Below are 18,445 nucleotides of genomic sequence, written 5' to 3' on the forward strand. Positions count from 1 at the left end.
CTCTGGCAGCGAGTAAAGTTCACCGTCATGACACACACGTTTAGTTTGAACCTATAACTTAAAAAAACCTTTTTAATGAAACAAATATAGAAATCTCATGTTGAATAACGTAAATTACTTTTATGTAAACGTTTAAAAAAGTACAGGAACTATTTTTAAGAAAAGGTTTAATCTAGAATATCATAAAAAGAAGCAATTTATGAATGTATATAAATCCAAACTTGCATCTATTATATTTCTGTTCCATTTTGTGGCTGTAACAAGCAAGGAATTGAATTAAGAGGACATTAACCATGTCCCAGCTCAGGGACAGTGGGTCTGTCTGCCTACATGCACATCTGGATGCCTTTACAAATACAAAACTTTAAAAAGGCCCCACACGTTGGGTGGTCTTTTCTGGCCTCCTGGGGAGGAGCTTGAGCATCTTCAGGCAAATCTTTCTGTGGCCATAAAAGCTCATTTTACTCAAATAAGGAGAATATTTCTCCCAGCAGCTGGTCCTGAACGCTGCGGTCCTGTCGACAGCCTCACCATCAGCACACATTAAGAAGCTGAGGAGAAGGAAGTGCTCTTGCATCTCAGGTTGCTTTAATGTTGAAAAATTCATCCACTCAACATGGCAGAGACACAATAAGCAGTGAACTATGTCCCTCCAGCTGGAAACAGTCTCTCCAGATGGTGGATTAACTTACAAACAACAACGTTCTTAGTTTTATTCATCTAAACAACTTGAAGCATAAAAATGAAGGATGCAAGAGCCAAACAGTATCTTCTGCACAGATCCTCCTGGAGAGAAGAACATCTAGGAAAACATAACTTAATGGGCCACTTCAAGAATGAGTCATAAAACAGTTAATTACAAAGGCAGCGGAAAACTCCGGCATATTTACACGTCTCCTGTTTTCATACAAAGTTAAAGGCGCGGCCTGAAGGAAGGAGATGAAGATCGTCTGAGATGGTGACGTGAAACCAGCAGCGAATGATCCGGCTCATTCAGAGGAGGAGGGGGATCAGGGTCTAATGGGAAGGTTTGGGGTTCTGTCCATCAACCCCGACGTCTCTTCAACCTCGGGCTCTTCCGGCGAGTCCGGTGGAGCCTCCTCCTGGTCCGCCTCCTTCTTGTCCAGGTCTTGCTGCGTCTGGATCTTCAGAATCAGCTCTCGGATCTCCTCGCGCTTCGTCTTCATCCTCGGCGTAGGAAACCACTCCGACAAGTTCAACGGGAGGTGGAAGCTGGGAATCGGGTTCTGCAGAGAATCGTGAGAAAGACTCGGTTACTCAGCCAGTACAGAAGAAGGAACCAGGGCTACAGATTTACTTCATACAGTTGCTGTCAAAGACAGAAATCTGAATTTTACGATTATCACGATGATCCTGTGTTAATTTCCCCAAACTGTGTCTAAAATCCCAAGAACATGTTAAATGAACGTGTTCATTCATCTGTGGACGTTAATTCAGTGTTTAAATCATGTACAGAGTTAAAAATGATCCATTTCCAAACAGAATCTAAAAGTTGATCCAGTTCAGGGACAGTAGAGTCCAAGTGGAACAAACACTGAGCTTCACGGTATCTGTGGACTCAGAAACATCCGTTAAACCAGGAAATAATTTCATATGTTAATATAATTATTGTGTTATGGTTTGTAATGTGCTTTAAAATCCTGATTACATGAAAGTTTCAACATTTAAGTTATTATTGACAGAAAAGTTTGGCTGGAGGAACCCAGCAGCTGGAAGAACCGAGCAGCTGGAAGAACCCAGCAGCTGGAAGAACCCAGCAGCTGGAAGAACCGAGCAGCTGGAAGAACCGAGCAGCTGGAAGGACCCAGCAGCTGGAGGAACCCAGCAGCTGGAAGAACCGAGCAGCTGGAAGAACCGAGCAGCTGGAAGAACCGAGCAGCTGGAAGAACCGAGCAGCTGGAAGAACCCAGCAGCTGGAAGGACCGAGCAGCTGGAAGAACCGAGCAGCTGGAAGAACCCAGCAGCTGGAAGGACCCAGCAGCTGGAAGAACCGAGCAGCTGGAAGAACCCAGCAGCTGGAAGAACCCAGCAGCTGGAGGAACCCAGCAGCTGGAAGAACCGAGCAGCTGGAAGAACCCAGCAGCTGGAGGAACCCAGCAGCTGGAAGAACCGAGCAGCTGGAAGAACCCAGCAGCTGGAAGAACCCAGCAGCTGGAAGGACCGAGCAGCTGGAAGAACCGAGCAGCTGGAAGAACCGAGCAGCTGGAAGGACCGAGCAGCTGGAAGAACCGAGCAGCTGGAAGAACCGAGCAGCTGGAAGAACCGAGCAGCTGGAAGGACCCAGCAGCTGGAAGGACCCAGCAGCTGGAAGGACCGAGCAGCTGGAAGAACCGAGCAGCTGGAAGGACCCAGCAGCTGGAAGGACCCAGCAGCTGGAAGAACCGAGCAGCTGGAAGGACCGAGCAGCTGGAAGAACCGAGCAGCTGGAAGAACCGAGCAGCTGGAAGGACCCAGCAGCTGGAAGAACCCAGCAGCTGGAAGGACCGAGCAGCTGGAAGAACCGAGCAGCTGGAAGAACCCAGCAGCTGGAAGGACCGAGCAGCTGGAAGAACCGAGCAGCTGGAAGAACCCAGCAGCTGGAAGGACCGAGCAGCTGGAAGAACCGAGCAGCTGGAAGAACCCAGCAGCTGGAAGGACCGAGCAGCTGGAAGAACCGAGCAGCTGGAAGAACCGAGCAGCTGGAAGAACCGAGCAGCTGGAAGGACCCAGCAGCTGGAAGGACCCAGCAGCTGGAAGGACCGAGCAGCTGGAAGAACCGAGCAGCTGGAAGGACCCAGCAGCTGGAAGGACCCAGCAGCTGGAAGGACCCAGCAGCTGGAAGGACCCAGCAGCTGGAAGAACCGAGCAGCTGGAAGGACCGAGCAGCTGGAAGAACCGAGCAGCTGGAAGAACCGAGCAGCTGGAAGGACCCAGCAGCTGGAAGGACCGAGCAGCTGGAAGAACCGAGCAGCTGGAAGAACCGAGCAGCTGGAAGGACCCAGCAGCTGGAAGGACCCAGCAGCTGGAAGAACCGAGCAGCTGGAAGGACCGAGCAGCTGGAAGAACCGAGCAGCTGCAAGGACCCAGCAGCTGGAAGGACCGAGCAGCTGGAAGAACCGAGCAGCTGGAAGGACCCAGCAGCTGGAAGGACCCAGCAGCTGGAAGAACCGAGCAGCTGGAAGAACCGAGCAGCTGGAAGGACCCAGCAGCTGGAAGGACCGAGCAGCTGGAAGAACCGAGCAGCTGGAAGAACCGAGCAGCTGGAAGGACCCAGCAGCTGGAAGGACCCAGCAGCTGGAAGGACCCAGCAGCTGGAAGGACCGAGCAGCTGGAAGAACCGAGCAGCTGGAAGGACCCAGCAGCTGGAAGGACCCAGCAGCTGGAAGGACCGAGCAGCTGGAAGGACCCAGCAGCTGGAAGGACCGAGCAGCTGGAAGGACCGAGCAGCTGGAAGGACCGAGCAGCTGGAAGAACCGAGCAGCTGGAAGGACCCAGCAGCTGGAAGGACCGAGCAGCTGGAAGGACCCAGCAGCTGGAAGGACCGAGCAGCTGGAAGAACCGAGCAGCTGGAAGGACCGAGCAGCTGGAAGGACCGAGCAGCTGGAAGGACCGAGCAGCTGGAAGGACCCAGCAGCTGGAAGGACCGAGCAGCTGGAAGGACCGAGCAGCTGGAAGGACCGAGCAGCTGGAAGGACCCAGCAGCTGGAAGAACCGAGCAGCTGGAAGGACCCAGCAGCTGGAGGAACCCAGCAGCTGGAAGGACCCAGCAGCTGGAAGAACCGAGCAGCTGGAAGGACCCAGCAGCTGGAAGAACCGAGCAGCTGGAAGGACCCAGCAGCTGGAAGGACCCAGCAGCTGGAAGGACCCAGCAGCTGGAAGAACCGAGCAGCTGGAAGGACCCAGCAGCTGGAAGAACCGAGCAGCTGGAAGGACCCAGCAGCTGGAGGAACCCAGCAGCTGGAAGGACCGAGCAGCTGGAAGAACCGAGCAGCTGGAAGGACCCAGCAGCTGGAAGGACCCAGCAGCTGGAAGGACCGAGCAGCTGGAAGAACCGAGCAGCTGGAAGGACCCAGCAGCTGGAAGAACCGAGCAGCTGGAAGGACCGAGCAGCTGGAAGAACCGAGCAGCTGGAAGAACCGAGCAGCTGGAAGGACCGAGCAGCTGGAAGGACCCAGCAGCTGGAAGAACCGAGCAGCTGGAAGAACCGAGCAGCTGGAAGGACCCAGCAGCTGGAAGGACCCAGCAGCTGGAAGAACCGAGCAGCTGGAAGGACCGAGCAGCTGGAAGAACCGAGCAGCTGGAAGGACCCAGCAGCTGGAGGAACCCAGCAGCTGGAAGGACCCAGCAGCTGGAAGAACCGAGCAGCTGGAAGGACCCAGCAGCTGGAAGAACCGAGCAGCTGGAAGGACCCAGCAGCTGGAAGAACCCAGCAGCTGGAAGGACCCAGCAGCTGGAAGGACCCAGCAGCTGGAGAGCAGGAACCCGACAAATCCTTTCCCAGCTTCTACAGCTTTGACTTTTCTTAGACATTTTAGTTAGAAATAAAAATACAAAATAAAAATAATTATTCTGCCCTGTCAGGTCTCAGCTGTGAGTTTATCTTCCTTTTTTATGGACCAGGGATGTCACCACTTTCACAAATTCAATGCTTATTGTCAAAGAAAAATCACATTATTCTGCGTTGATTTCAGCACCAGTAAAACCACATGACCACTCCTGCACTTTCTCTTCCCTTCCATCCCCAAAACATCCACACTGGCCTGGATGACTGTCAGCCGGTGGCCTTCATCCTGATACTCACAAAGGGCTTTACGTCACTGTGGACCCGGACCAGTATGCATACAGGAAGAACCGATCCACAGAGGACGCCATGTCCTCACACAACCCTCACCCTCTTAGAGAACAAGGACTCTGTGTGCCTGCTCTTCCTGGATTTCCTGACAGACAGTCTGTGCGGACCCATGATGTCTCCTCCTCCCCCATCACCGGCTCCCCCCAGGACCCCACCCGTTCAGTCTGCTGTGCAGCGAAACATCCGAGCTGTCTGAAGTTTGTGGGTGACAGCTGTGGTTGGACGCTTCATGAACAAGTCCGACTGCAGGCTGAACATCTGGAGGAAAACATCTATCACCGTGAAGAAGACCGAGGGGATGATCGTGGACTCCAGAAGGGGCAGACATCCCCCCCTCCCCTGCACATCGGAGGGGCAGTGGTGGAAGTGGTCTCCAGCTACAGGTACCTGTACATCACCGACGGCCTCACCTGGAGCAACACCACTTCCTGCCTGGTTAGGAAAGCACAGCAGCGCCTTCCTTCCTCCTGGTGGACCTGCCTGCCTTCAGTCTGCAGAAGCGTGGAGGAGGCGCCCTCTGCTCCTGCACTGTGGGACGCAGCCTGTCCCCCACCACGGACCTTCGGCTGCAGGAAACGGGCCTCCTGCATCTTGAAGGACCCCACTCCCCCACACACTGCTGATCCTCCTCCCCGCAGGCAGGAGACTGCAGAGTGTTAAGAGCAGGACCACCAGACTGAGGACCAGCTCCTACCCGGCAGCTGTGAGACTGGTGAAGACGGGAGGACCTCTGCAGCCCTGCAGCTACGCTGTCGGCTTTTATCCTCATATTTACTTATAATCCAATTTTAAACAGTAAAGTATTTATTTTGCCTTTCATACAGATAAACGTTCAGGTTGAGTTCTAAGAAACTTAGTTTAACTCAGTTTAATAGTGGAGGGAAATTAAAGCGGAGAGAAGAGGAGAAATGATTAACTACAGCAGAAGAGTGTGTTACCATGGTTACCTCAAAGAAGCTCTCCACATACTGCAGGACGTAAACTCCACAGTCGCTGAAGTTGTCCTGCTGAGGGACACGTGGGCTGGAGCCCCTCATCACTTCCTTCCCAAAGCTCCGCTGGCTGCCTTTACGCACCTCCCACTCCACCTCCAGGTATCTAAAACCAACGCACACATCAGAGAGCACATCCCCAGCTGCACAGGTAGACCCACCAGGAACTGGACCCACCCAAAACTGGACCCACCAGGACCAACCAAGACTAAAGCAAACAACTCGGACCTCTTGGGCCCGTGTCCTGCTGGTTTTAGATGTGTCCTGCTGAAACACAGCTGACTGAAATGAATGGAGAAACTTTTCATTTGACCCTAGAAAGGTAAACATCTAAAACCTGCAGGACGGCGGAGGTCCCAAGCTGGTGGTTCCTGGTCCTGGATTACCTTCTAATATGATACAGGTTTTAGAACCAGTCTGGACGGTTCTGGTCAGAAAATGAAGTTTTATGGTTTCTTTTATTTTTACATCAGAGATGTAAATAAACACAGTGATGTCATCAAGGTGGATTTGTTTTCATCACCCCTCCCCCCTCGAGTTCTACTCCAGGTTTAACTGGATGTGACGACGGTGGTAAATAAATCTTCTGACTCACTCTCGGAGGGTTTTCACCACGGTGGACCTGGCCGGGCCACGCAGCGAGTCCATGATGAGAATACACGGCCTGAAGGGAGAAGAAGAAAACATCAGCTGACCACCACAGAGCACAGCGCTGCCTGCAGGCCAGAACTCAGAGCTGCATCCACTTACTGCCTGCAGACGGCTGTTTTGGAGGCCAAACTGCAGACGTCGGAGCCGCCGGCATCTTCGGCCAGAGTCCCGTCCTCGCTGCACTCGTCCTGCATGCAGACAGAAAACTTTGTGAGTGGACGGATGATGGAGGAGGAACGACGTGAAAACAGAGAGGAGAGGTACCTGAGAGGAGCTTTGGTCATCAGAGAAGGTGTAGGTGTCCTCATCGCCCTTCGCTGAACTGTAGCACACACTGATTCTGTGCAGCTCGCCTACAACAACACAAACAACCAGAATAAAAAGTAAACACCAACATAAACCATCCGGTTCTGGTGGGTCAGCATCACAACTACTCATCAGCTCACTGGTGAAGTGCTGCTCAAGGTCGGCCTGCTCGTTGCCCAGCAGCTCCTGGCCCTCCTCAGAGGGGTCACAGTCAGCCAGACCCTCTGCAGACCCCTCTGGCACCGCAGGGGACAGCTGCTCCGAGGAGCTGTCCAGCCCGTCTCCGTCCGGGGACAGAGGACGGCAGTGGTCCGGAATGTTCTCCTCCGACTGGAACTCTGCAGCCGAGTTGGAGACCGGTACCGGACCCACATACTGGGGGTTGTTCTCGAACACTGGACCCTCGAGGCCTGGGAAGCAGATGACCGCCAGGTACCAGTGAGCTCTGAAAGGAGAAGAGATGGAAAGACTGGGATGAACTGGGACAGTGTGGAAAAGTCTGGATTAGTTAGGAAACAAACAGAAAAATAAAGCTCCATCCAGTCTGTCCAACAAACGCGTCCTGACCTACGTGAGCTCAGACTGTCTGCATGTGGGCCCCCACAAAAACAGGCGGTAAAACGTCACCTCGGACCAAAGAACCTTCACACAGACGCAGTGTGCAGGAGTAACGCTTGGAAAACTCAACACTCACGACTCGTTGATGGGAACGAAGATGAAATCCTTCTGGAACAGATCCACGTGCCGAGTCCACGTCTTCACCCTGTTGTGCTTCCTCTTCTGGATTCTGGGAAACAACAAAGCGAAATGACTGTTAGAAGCTGAAGATGTTGCGTCTGTCTTTGGAAGCATCCCGTGTGGCCACTCACGGCAGGTTGGTGGTGTCCGGGGCGCTCCTGCGCTCTCTCTGGTTCAGCCTCTTGTAGAAGAAGGAGCTGAACACGTGGATTCTTTGGGCATCTTCCTTTTTCAATTTCTCTAAAACTAAATATCTAAAGGTGTGAAAATAACCGGCATCAGTACAGCGTTCTAGATCAGGTGTGAGAAACTTGCTTAGAAATGAGACTTACTTTAAATAAAAGTCTATGATAACGTCGTTTAGGAATTCTCCGTCATTAAGGCAGTGCAGGTCTTCATTAGTCACCGATATCCCCCCTTTGGCTGGAGGGGGCGGGTACACCATCAACCTGAAGGACATGCCAGAAAAAATCCAGGTGTTGCATGTTTTTCTTCCTCAGTTTGATGCTTGAACTGAACTTTGAGAGGATTCAGGTAACAGTCACTCACTTCACGATTGGTCCGGAGAAGGTGGGCTGGAGGTCCGTCATGTCCTCATCGTCGCCCTCAAAGTACGAGCTGGTTTGCTGGCGTGTGGCCATCCGTGTGCGTACACACACGCTGACGGGCATCACCGTGGAAACCTGCGTCACCTTGCCGACCGGGGAAATGCGGGTGAGTGTTGGAGATGCTGGCGTGACCTGGAGAGCAGGAGACAGACACCAAGACGAGGAAGAACAAAGTCAGTTCAGCACTAAAAGATCTAAGAAGGATCTTCAGGGGACCAGATTCCAGAAAGACTCTTCATGAGGACGTGAGCTCATTTTCAGGGAAACTAAACATAATGCCGAACTTCCAACTCTGGTGCGTCCAGGAGGTGGAAAGGAAGGAGGAATCCTGGTTGGAAAACTGGAGTTGTGGAGCTCAGGTGGTTATTTAACTTCTAAAACTTCCTGTTAGGAAACGTTTGTGAAAGAAAAGAGGACGGACCATGAAGAGACAGAGCTGACTGGATATTCAGGAAGCGTGATCGCTGCTCCGAGGTGGGAACGCTGTAGAGATTCTTGTGCCGACAAATCACTGAAGTCAAATCACCAGCGATGATCCAGCAGCCAGGAATTTAGGGGACACCGACTTTTCCACCCGGGAACAGTTTTTTTCTCCCCATTTAAAAAGTGCATTTTGTGTTTACTTGTTACTAAAATTCACAGAATTAGTCTTTGACTAATATTAAAATTTGCTAGACCATCTGAAACATTTAGGTGTGACAAATGTGCAAGAAAATAAGAAATCCGGAGGGTGCAAAGACTTTTTCACACCACCGTGTACAGCTAATATAACCAGGCCCAATCCCATTTCTCTTTGTTACCCCTCCCCCTCCCCCCTACCCTTCGCCCTTTAAAAACGGAGCTAGAAGGGCTGAACGTCAACCCCTGCGAATTGGGACACCCCTTCAACAATCACATACATCACCAGGAGTCACTAAAGAAGATTTTAACTGGAACTGGAAGAAATTTTAAATAACAAAACAAAAACAAAAAATAGATTTAACTCTCAGTCTCATTAACAATGAAAGAAAGCCGAACACAACCAAAAGCATTAAGTGTGATGGATCATAAAGTCTCTGTTCTGTAAACAAAACTGGCAGCTGTATTAAAAAAGAAAAAACTAGAAAAAAACATGCTGTGCATCGTTGCTGTAGAGATATCTTCCTCATCGCTGCGTGTCGGACTGATCTACGAGTGAACCGCTGCTGCGACGCAGCGTCTTTTTAACACAGACGCCGGGACACCGGCCCAGAAGTAACGCGGCCCACTGAGAATCCTCTCGAGCCCCTCGAGCCTCTCCCTTAGCTGGCATTGCTCTAGATGTGTATTCCAACGTGAGAAATCGGAGCGCGAGAAGCCACTCAAATGCGTGAGTTCTGCTAACAGATGCCGCATCCAGCTCGTACACGTGCTTCACCGCAGGCTGGTGCTGCAACATGTTAAACACGACACGAGAGACAGATCGCTCCGCAAGAGCGTCCAGGCCAGACGCTCCACAGAGAAGCCTGTTGTCATACAAAGAGAAATGGATCGGGCCATGTCTACGGGCTGATCTCTTTTTCTCTGTGGCTTTTTTGTGAGTGTGTGTTGCCCTGCACCTCAAGAAAGTGTGATGTGCGTAGAAACACTTGTTTTCTCATATAAGACGGAATATTTTTCATACCCCTCCGTTTGAAGTGAGCCTCTGAAAAATCTTCGTTTGAAGGGGTATATAGCCCGACCCCTACACATGAACGCGCTAAACGGGGGGGTAGGGCTAAGTAGTGAAATGGGATTCAGCTTAAACTTAAACTTAAACAGCTTAGACATGTTATAAACACAGATGGTCTCATGTCCGTAAAATAAATAAAGTTTATGTTCTTTCCACGTGATTGAGTGGATCCTTCCAGCAGCCAACGCTCCACCCACCTTCTCCACCTTCTGCTTGGCCGCCTTGTTGTAGTTGACCAGCCGGATGTTGGCCTCCTCGAACGTCAGCTTGGACAGGAAGTTGTTGATGTTGTTGGTCCTGCCGATGACGCCCAGGATGTCCTCCAGGATCATCTGCTCCTTCATGGCCAGGCCGTTCTCGAAGATCAGAACGATGTACTTCTCGTCCATCTCTGCTGGAGACAAGCAGGAAAGCTTCAAGCTGCTTCACGGTTCGCTTTTCACCTCCTACAGAAACATCTTCTGAGGAGGAGGTTATGCTTGCTTCGCTTATTCTGGAATAAATAATGTTCTATTTGTTTATTTTACTACCAAAGTTTTCCATTAGTCTCTTATTAGAAGTTGTTAAATTTCTGAACACAGAGGTCAGAAATGATCTTACTGATCAGAACAGCTGACTGACGGATCATAATGCCGATAAAAGCTAAAAGCCTTCCTTAAATTTTTCCTTCCTACTTTAATAATATTAACATGCGTTTAAATATTAAAATGGGAGAAAAATCTAAATCAGAAAAAAAGATCAAAGCTGATAAATTCTGATTGATTTCATTCATTTGAAGCTGATTCCTGAATACAGATGATCTGACTTTAATCTTTCCAGGAAAAGTAGTTCATTATTTACTGATCTGACATCTTTTCTAAACGTCACAGATGGTTTGTTTCACCAAACTGACATTTAATCATTTCCAGAGAAGCAGGAGAATGGGAAGGTGGACAGATCCCAGCTTCTGGATCGTGTGAGGAAAGAAAAACTTCTGGATCACTTTGCTTTAAAATTTCTGCTCAGAGAAGGTCTGTACTGGGACGCCACATGAAACCACCAGCTGAGGTGATGGGAGAGAAGAGGACGATGGCTAAGCTAGCATTCATGATGAAGAACAGCCCCCTCATCCACAATACTGACAGCTCCTTCAGGGACAGACTGCTGCACCCAAAGCATGACAGAGCTATTGCAGGTCCTTGATTCCTGCAGCAGGTAGACTAGGAACAGCTGGGATGGACTAAGAACAGCAGAGATGGAGTAGGAACAGCTGGGATGGACTAGGAACAGCAGAGATGGACCGGGAACAACTGGGATGGACTAAGAACAGCAGAGATGGAGTAGGAACAGCTGGGATGGACTAGGAACAGCAGAGATGGACCGGGAACAACTGGGATGGACTAAGAACAGCAGAGATGGACCGGGAACAACTGGGATGGACTAAGAACAGCAGAGATGGAGTAGGAACAGCTGGGATGGACTAGGAACAGCAGAGATGGACCGGGAACAACTGGGATGGACTAAGAACAGCAGAGATGGACCGGGAACTGGGATGGACTAAGAACAGCAGAGATGGAGTAGGAACAGCTGGGATGGGGTAGGAACAGCTGGGATGGACCGGAAACAGCAGGGATGGACCGGGAACAGCTGGGATGGACTAGGAACAGCAGAGATGGACCGGGAACAACTGGGATGGACTAAGAACAGCAGAGATGGAGTACGAACAGCTGGGATGGACTAGGAACAGCTGGGATGGGGTAGGAACAGCTGGGATGGACCGGAAACAGCAGGAATGGACCGGGAACAGCTGGGATGGACTAGGAACAGCAGAGATGGACCGGGAACAACTGGGATGGACTAAGAACAGCAGAGATGGAGTAGGAACAGCTGGGATGGACTAGGAACAGCTGGGATGGAGTAGGAACAGCTGGGATGGGGTAGGAACAGCTGGGATGGACCGGAAACAGCAGGGATGGACCGGGAACAGCTGGGATGGACTTGGAACAGCTGGGATGAACCAGGAACAGCAGAGATGGACTACGAACAGCTGGGATAGGGTCCAGCTGCCTTGCGACTCTGTATTTGTAATAATCGGTTAACTCCAGATAATGAGATAAATGATCCGATTATCAGGAGAAAACCGCATTAATAAACAGAAAAGTATGACCCCTCTCAGCTTCCGTAGGCATGCCTTCTAAAAAACAGAATAAAATCTGATCCGTCAAGTAACTGATCAAAAGAATAAAATTGGGGGGGAAAAAACTGCTCGTGTTTCCCATGAAACAGTTATTATCTGAATATGCTTGATTTCATCAGGTCCAGGACGGAACGCTGCGCTATGCAGACGTCCACGCCGTCTACAGATGTGTGTGGTTTTATACTCACGCTCTTCAGCACAGTCGAACCACTGTCCTTCCGTGTCCCGGGACATGTTGAGCTCCGTGCGCAGGCGAACACACTCGTCCGGAGTCGTCTGGAAAAACAAAACGGGAAGCTTCCGGACGCTGCACCACTCGCAGCTGATCAGCTCCGACGTCCGAAGACAGACTTTCTCTACGCAGCTGGTCTTTGCATCAACTACCACAGACAGAAGACAACATGCATGTCAGCATCGCTGCACTGCTTCCAGGTGAAGACCAGCAGAAACCCGGATGAGGGATTTCACCAGTACGTGTCACCAGGAAGTCATATTTTCTAACAAACCATTTTTAACTTTAAAAAAATCGCATGAAGGCCGTTTTAAACAGACTTCAGACCAAATGTGTCTTCATTTGCCAGAAATAAAACCCCATTTATTTCTGGAAAGACTGTGTGTATTCAAGCTGCTCCAGAGGTCTGATCTCTGCTGCAGAGCAGTAAGACTCCGGGATCCATCATGACATGGAAATTCTCCACATTCATTCCAGCTGTTTCGTACCTTGAGTTTCCAGCAGAATGTTGTCGATGGAAAACTGAAAAGAAAAGAGACACTGAGTGAATTAAACATTTAAAAAAGATGCGTTTCTGTGGAGCCGCGACTAAACCATCTGATGGTCTGGACACTGAAGGGTCGTCTGTCTTTTAGACCTTCCTCTCATACCTGACGGAGTCTGACCCACCGAAGGTTTCTCAGGTGGAGCAGGTTCACTTCTAATCACATCTACTGATGCAGGATTTATAGAGGAAAGAAACGACCGCGACGCGATTTAAGTCCATTTTTACAAGTCTGAATTTTATTTCTAATCTTAAAGTTTGTGATTAATTTTCATCATCCTCAGATAAACTAACTTAACTTCGCCAAGTAGTTTCCTGCAGTCTTTCCCAAAATGGAGGTTCCAGATCATATAGACCAATATAACCTACATTCAAATAAATTTATATTCCCATATTTGTGATATTACTGGTGTAATAATCAACACATTAATGCAGAGATTAATCTGTAGACAATAAAATGTTAATGCCTAAACAACAAAGTTATTACTCGTCATGTTAAAACTCAAAATTTGGCATCATCTTGGTGAAAGAAGCTGATTTGGGGCATCTAGGTGTTCCTAGACTAGCTAAATACGCCAAAATCCACTTTATCCTCCTTATTCATGGCAGTTTCCAGCCGTACATGTAGAGGCTGCTGCAGGATGACTCGTCTCATATCACACATTCATCACCCCGTCGTGGTGGAGCAGAGTTCAATAAAACATAAAAGCAGTTTTTCTGAAGCCCTTTTCACAGAGCCGGTTTTCTGAGTGCAATGGAAACATGTCTGATCAACAGATGATCTCAGAAAAACTAAATCGTGATCCAGAACCGACTCTAGACCAGGAAACCTGGTCTCGGTGCAACACTGAACCGTTTCCACCAGAAACCAACTAAAACCATCTGAGTGGCATGAACAAGGTCAATTTTCCTGTCCTTTCTCATGTTTAACATCTTCCTGAGAGAAGTTTTCTGGGTGCATGTAAGACCCAGACTACTCTGGAGCGATCAGATTCGGGTCTGGGAAAGCCTTAGAAAGCCCCACGAGAACTGGAGGAAGAAGTGGGGTCCATCTCTTTTATCATGACATCATCTTGTTAGCAATGACTAACTCCTTCCAGGTTTCTAAATGACCAACATCCCTGACATATAGAGAAATACATGAGTTGCCGCTTGAATCTGAAGCCCAGGATTCATAATGTGGGGATGAGCTCACAATGACGGGCTTGGTCACCGTCCTGCGCAGCGTCCCTATTCTCACACTCCGACACTCCAGGATGATGCTGTCACAGTTGGTGGAAGTGGATTTGGGTTTCTTTGTCCTCGGTACAAACGGCTCCGGCTGATTTCCAAACTGTAAGAAGAGAAAAACATCAGGCTGAGTTATGATGGGAGGAAGATCGAGCTTCCACCGCCAGGCATCCCACCAACGACCGGAAACCTCTGAGGCTTTACTTCCTGTTTACACGTCTGCAGACCCCCACCTGGTCCTTCATGCGAGCTCTCCGTGGTATCGTGATCTTCATGTTTACGTCTTCAAAGAATTCCACGTTCAGTTCCTCCTGCTCTGCACCGCTCTTCACCGCAGCCTCCACTCGGCCTCCAGAGGGCGCCGGGGAGGAGTGGGCGGAGTCGGCGGGTCGGGGGGAAAGGCTGTCCAGCCGGTTCACACTGCCTGTGCTAGCGTTGTCTGCCTCCTCGTCTTCCTCATCATCACTGGACAGGACAACTAAAAATACAGAAGCACATCCGCTTACATACGAGATGAAAAAGTTTCTTTAACTTCCATCTTTATCATACATATGGGGGGGGGGGGCACCACAAAGATCAGGCTAATCAGTCACAATCCTGTTCCTTGTTTTGTCTGAGAAATCCAGAGTTAATCTGCAGGATTTATTCATTCCTTACACGGCAGAGGGGATTTGGTTAGAATTTACTTTATTTTGTTTTGTTGGCATTAAAAGATATAAATAAAACTTAAATACCTATAAGGGGTGTCCATGCGGTTTCACACATTTCTAATGTTGGGACATTAATCCTGATGATTTTTCAGGCAATAATCGTACAGGAATCAATAATCTAGAATAGTGACGTCTGATCTCCTTACTGACAAACAGCTGACTGAACCGCTGACCTCTAGAAACTTCATGTTTTTACTCACTGGGGTCGTTGAGCTTGTGCTGCGGCGCTGCCATCGCCCTCTTCCCTTTGGGCGGGGTCTCAGCCCTGCAGCTCGACGTTCCGGCTAACGGGGGAGCCCTGCCGTTGTTCAGAGGCAGCAGGCCCCCTCTGGTGCCTGTGATCTGTATGGGCGGAGTCTCTCCGTGGGACATCCTCATGGTCGATCCCGGTCCGTAAAAGTTCTGAGGGAGGCTGTGTGGTCCGGGGGAGGGCTGGGATCTGATGGGGGGTCTGGGGTTCAGGGACGACGAGGTGGACTGCTGACTGGGGGGCAGCAACGTACTCCCCCCACAGATCTGACACTTGCTGCTGTCCTCGCTTGGCTTGTTGCACTTCAGGCACACAGAGTGGTAGACAGTCGGCCGCAGGAGCTGCAGAAAAGCACAACGAAGACGCTCCAGGTCATCACCTTCATCCTATCCCCGTTCTCTCTTTACTTATTACCAAAATGATGTTTTATTTTACAAATGTCAAGACACGTTTTTATTTACCCCGAATTTTCAGCCAGTTTTCCACAATTAAGATCTGACTTTAGTGTTTAGTCGCAGCTTTTACAGAACAAACTGGAGAGACTTTTTTATACCACAAATCTAAAGGAAAACATTAGAAAGGAATAATCAGCTCGCATTGTGTCTTTAGAAAGTGATGAATGACTAATATAAGAAGAAACATCTCAGTAAACACAGACAAGGTACTACGAACACGTACTGGTCATTAAACGATTCATGAAATATTTAAATAAACTCATCAGAAACAGTTTGGACAGCACTGAAACACAGACTTTCCTTCAAATTCGTTTCATCATACAGTGTATGTCCATATTTTGGTGTGCATGGTGGGTGGTGTAGCGGTTAGCACCGCAGCCTCATGGCAAGAAGGTCACTGGTTCGAGCCTCGGTTGGGCGGGGGCTTTTCTGTGTGGAGTTTGCATGTTCCACCATCCAAAGACATGCATGTTGGGTTAATCAGTCTGTCTACATCCTCCCTCCGAGTGAGTGGGTTTTTTTTTCTTTTTGTGTGTGTTGGTCCTGCAATGGACTGGCGACCTGTCCGGCTGTACCTGTCCGGCTGTACCTGTCTCCCACCTGCTAATTGCTGGGATAAACTCCAGCTTCCCTGCGACCCTGAATTGGACGAAGTGGTCTACATAACGAATGAAAGACTGAAAGTTCACACATTGAAGTAGAAGTTAGGATGTGGGGAATCTAATAACGGAACAGATGCGGTGCTTTTCCCCAGCAGATGGGAGCCATTATTCTCCTCGTTCCTACCTGCTGAGCTACATGTGGAGCCACAGCTGCCCCGGGGCAGCCTGACGGAAACATGGCTGCTTACGGTCGGACCACCACCCAACACTCATCCACATCCATTCACCAGCACTGCCCACGCTGGAGGCGAGGAGGACCAAGTGTCTTGCCCAACGATAGATGACTGGAGGAGTGGGAATCGAACTGAGTGGAAACTATTCCACCATCTACTGAAGGTCCTTCCAGTTTGTTTGTTCTTCCATAAGAATTAAAATCAAGTAAACAAACACAGAACACTGACACAGGGAGTAAAGGAAGGATGAGACAAGCTGAAGTTGTTAACTGGCTGGACAGCAGACATTTCAGCTGAAGTTTTAACACCTTGGGTTTAAATAAAAGACTCAGAACTGCATGTAGATCCTGGGAGGGTCAAAGTTTGGACTGGGCTGTTATTTATTTATTTACACCTTGTTGGTCAGCTGACCACAAGCAAAACTGAGCAACTGCTTCCAGGAATGAGTGAAACAGCAACATCCAGATATGATTAAGTCTGAACCTCTTACCTCGCCGGCTTTGACCTGCGGTGAATAACTACAGACATCGTCCAACGGTCTCCTCTTCTGTAGGACGCGACGTTTAATGTTCAGGTTTCCCTCCTCTGAAAGGTGCATCCATAAGTAAAGTCAGGAAAACTACTCATCATATTGTTAGCTTACAGATTAAAACTTCACAGATCCAACAGAAAGTCTGAGATGGAGGTGGAGCACAGGACAGGTGTCGTCTTCAGGTGACTAAATGATGGTTTGGACCAGGGGTAGGCAAGTACGGTCCTGCAGGTTTTAGATGTTTCCCTGCTCTAACACACCTGATTCCAATAAAATGGATCCAACAGCTAATCAAGTTCAGCTCAGTGACTCATTCATTCATTGGAATCGGGTGTGTTGAAACAGGTAAACATCTAAAACTTGAAGGACTGCAGCTCTCCGGGATCGAACGTGCATACCTCTGGATGAAGGAGCAGATTAAACTGTGGTTAGAAAAATCCGGATTTTGTTAAAGCAAAGAACCAATCTGCAGGTTTTTATCAAGTTAGTAAAAGTTTAATATTTTGCTCTCAACAGCGTAGAGGATCAGTGGAGGTGCTTAACCTTCTAGCCGACTAGAGCAGAGATCCTCAGCCTCAGGGAGCACAGCAGCGCGTACTAAAAGGCATCATCACAAATTCAGCAGCCAGAATGTTGCCTGATGACTGCGATGCCTCCCAGAGTAAAGATCTCTGACTCCAGGTATCCTTGAACAGATCCTACCACGTTGTTCAGGTTGTTCCTTAACAGTGAGTCCAAAAAACCCAGAAATAAAAGAAAAAGTTCAGACTTTCAACAAATGAACCATAGAAAACTCATTTACCAGGTCTGAGGACCCCTGCTCTAGAGAAATCTGTCCATCACAAGGAAACAGCTCAAAGTGACGTTAAAAACGAGTGTGTGAAGTTGTGAGCAGACTGAACCGTACCTTGGACCTCTGGACAGGTGAGGACGATGCTGTCCACTTCCACAGCCTGCTGTGTGCCGGAGAAGTCGTTTCTGCAGCAGAATGAAGGCAAGTTTTCATCAGCAGCTGAAGCAGATGTTTTCACACCCGTTAGTCCGGAAACTGAACCTGTTCAAGTTAAGAGCAACTCCTGCAGACTTGAGTGATTCCTCATGTTCAGGCCGTAAAGAACTAAGCTCAGTCTTCTTTACTCCTAATTATCAGCTTTTAAGGTTTAATCTCAAAAGCATCAGACAGCTGAGACCAGGTCTGCCCACATGCTGGGCGCATAGAACCTGCTAAATTACAATTTAATGCAAAACACCGTTAGCTTAAAATGCTACTGGATTTTTGTCTGTTTAGATGGAGAAACTTTGCTGCTCGGCTTCATTATTTTACCCCGATTACCTAAACTTTGTGCTGGAGAGGCGTTCTCCGGTACAGGGATGAGGATTTAAAGCAGCAGGGACCACAGACTGGCTCTGAGAAAGGCTGAACACCGACCGGGTGGAGACAGTAGCTCGCAGGTCAGCACAGGACCAGCTAACAGGTCCTGTTGCCTTCCTGCAGCTCTCCTCGGGTCATGTCCGGTGGGTTCATGTACCGCCCCGCCACTGCAGTCCCACGGCTGCAGTTTAGTTTGAGTTTCTTTTAAAATGCATAATTCAAATATTCAAATGGGAATTTAAAGGGTTAAAATGAAAAAATGATAAAAAAAA

General features: G+C 49.2%; 1 protein-coding gene across 4 annotated transcripts in view; it reads right to left on the reverse strand.

Annotated features, from left to right (window-relative positions):
* Positions 1-699: 699 nt before the first annotated feature.
* senp6a (SUMO specific peptidase 6a) overlaps positions 700-18,445 on the reverse strand; it is a 50,570-nt gene continuing 32,824 nt past the window's right edge. For 3 of the 4 annotated variants that reach the window (XM_041976534.1, XM_041976531.1, XM_041976533.1), the window contains 18 exons: positions 17,709-17,779; positions 16,760-16,854; positions 14,930-15,320; positions 14,253-14,497; positions 13,985-14,122; positions 12,734-12,767; positions 12,202-12,393; positions 10,035-10,231; positions 8,089-8,279; positions 7,872-7,988; positions 7,671-7,793; positions 7,496-7,588; positions 6,942-7,246; positions 6,760-6,848; positions 6,595-6,683; positions 6,440-6,508; positions 5,800-5,950; positions 700-1,247 (listed from right to left, as the gene is read on the reverse strand). In XM_041976534.1, coding sequence (XP_041832468.1) covers positions 1,011-1,247; positions 5,800-5,950; positions 6,440-6,508; positions 6,595-6,683; positions 6,760-6,848; positions 6,942-7,246; positions 7,496-7,588; positions 7,671-7,793; positions 7,872-7,988; positions 8,089-8,279; positions 10,035-10,231; positions 12,202-12,393; positions 12,734-12,767; positions 13,985-14,122; positions 14,253-14,497; positions 14,930-15,320; positions 16,760-16,854; positions 17,709-17,779 — 2,827 coding nt within the window. In that variant the 3' untranslated portion in view covers positions 700-1,010. The remainder of the gene's footprint in view (positions 1,248-5,799; positions 5,951-6,439; positions 6,509-6,594; positions 6,684-6,759; positions 6,849-6,941; positions 7,247-7,495; positions 7,589-7,670; positions 7,794-7,871; positions 7,989-8,088; positions 8,280-10,034; positions 10,232-12,201; positions 12,394-12,733; positions 12,768-13,984; positions 14,123-14,252; positions 14,498-14,929; positions 15,321-16,759; positions 16,855-17,708; positions 17,780-18,445) is intronic. The other variant, XM_041976532.1, reaches the window with a different exon arrangement.

Source organism: Melanotaenia boesemani, chromosome 22 (genome assembly GCF_017639745.1).
Source record: "Melanotaenia boesemani isolate fMelBoe1 chromosome 22, fMelBoe1.pri, whole genome shotgun sequence".
NCBI classification, from domain to species: Eukaryota; Metazoa; Chordata; class Actinopteri; order Atheriniformes; family Melanotaeniidae; genus Melanotaenia; species Melanotaenia boesemani.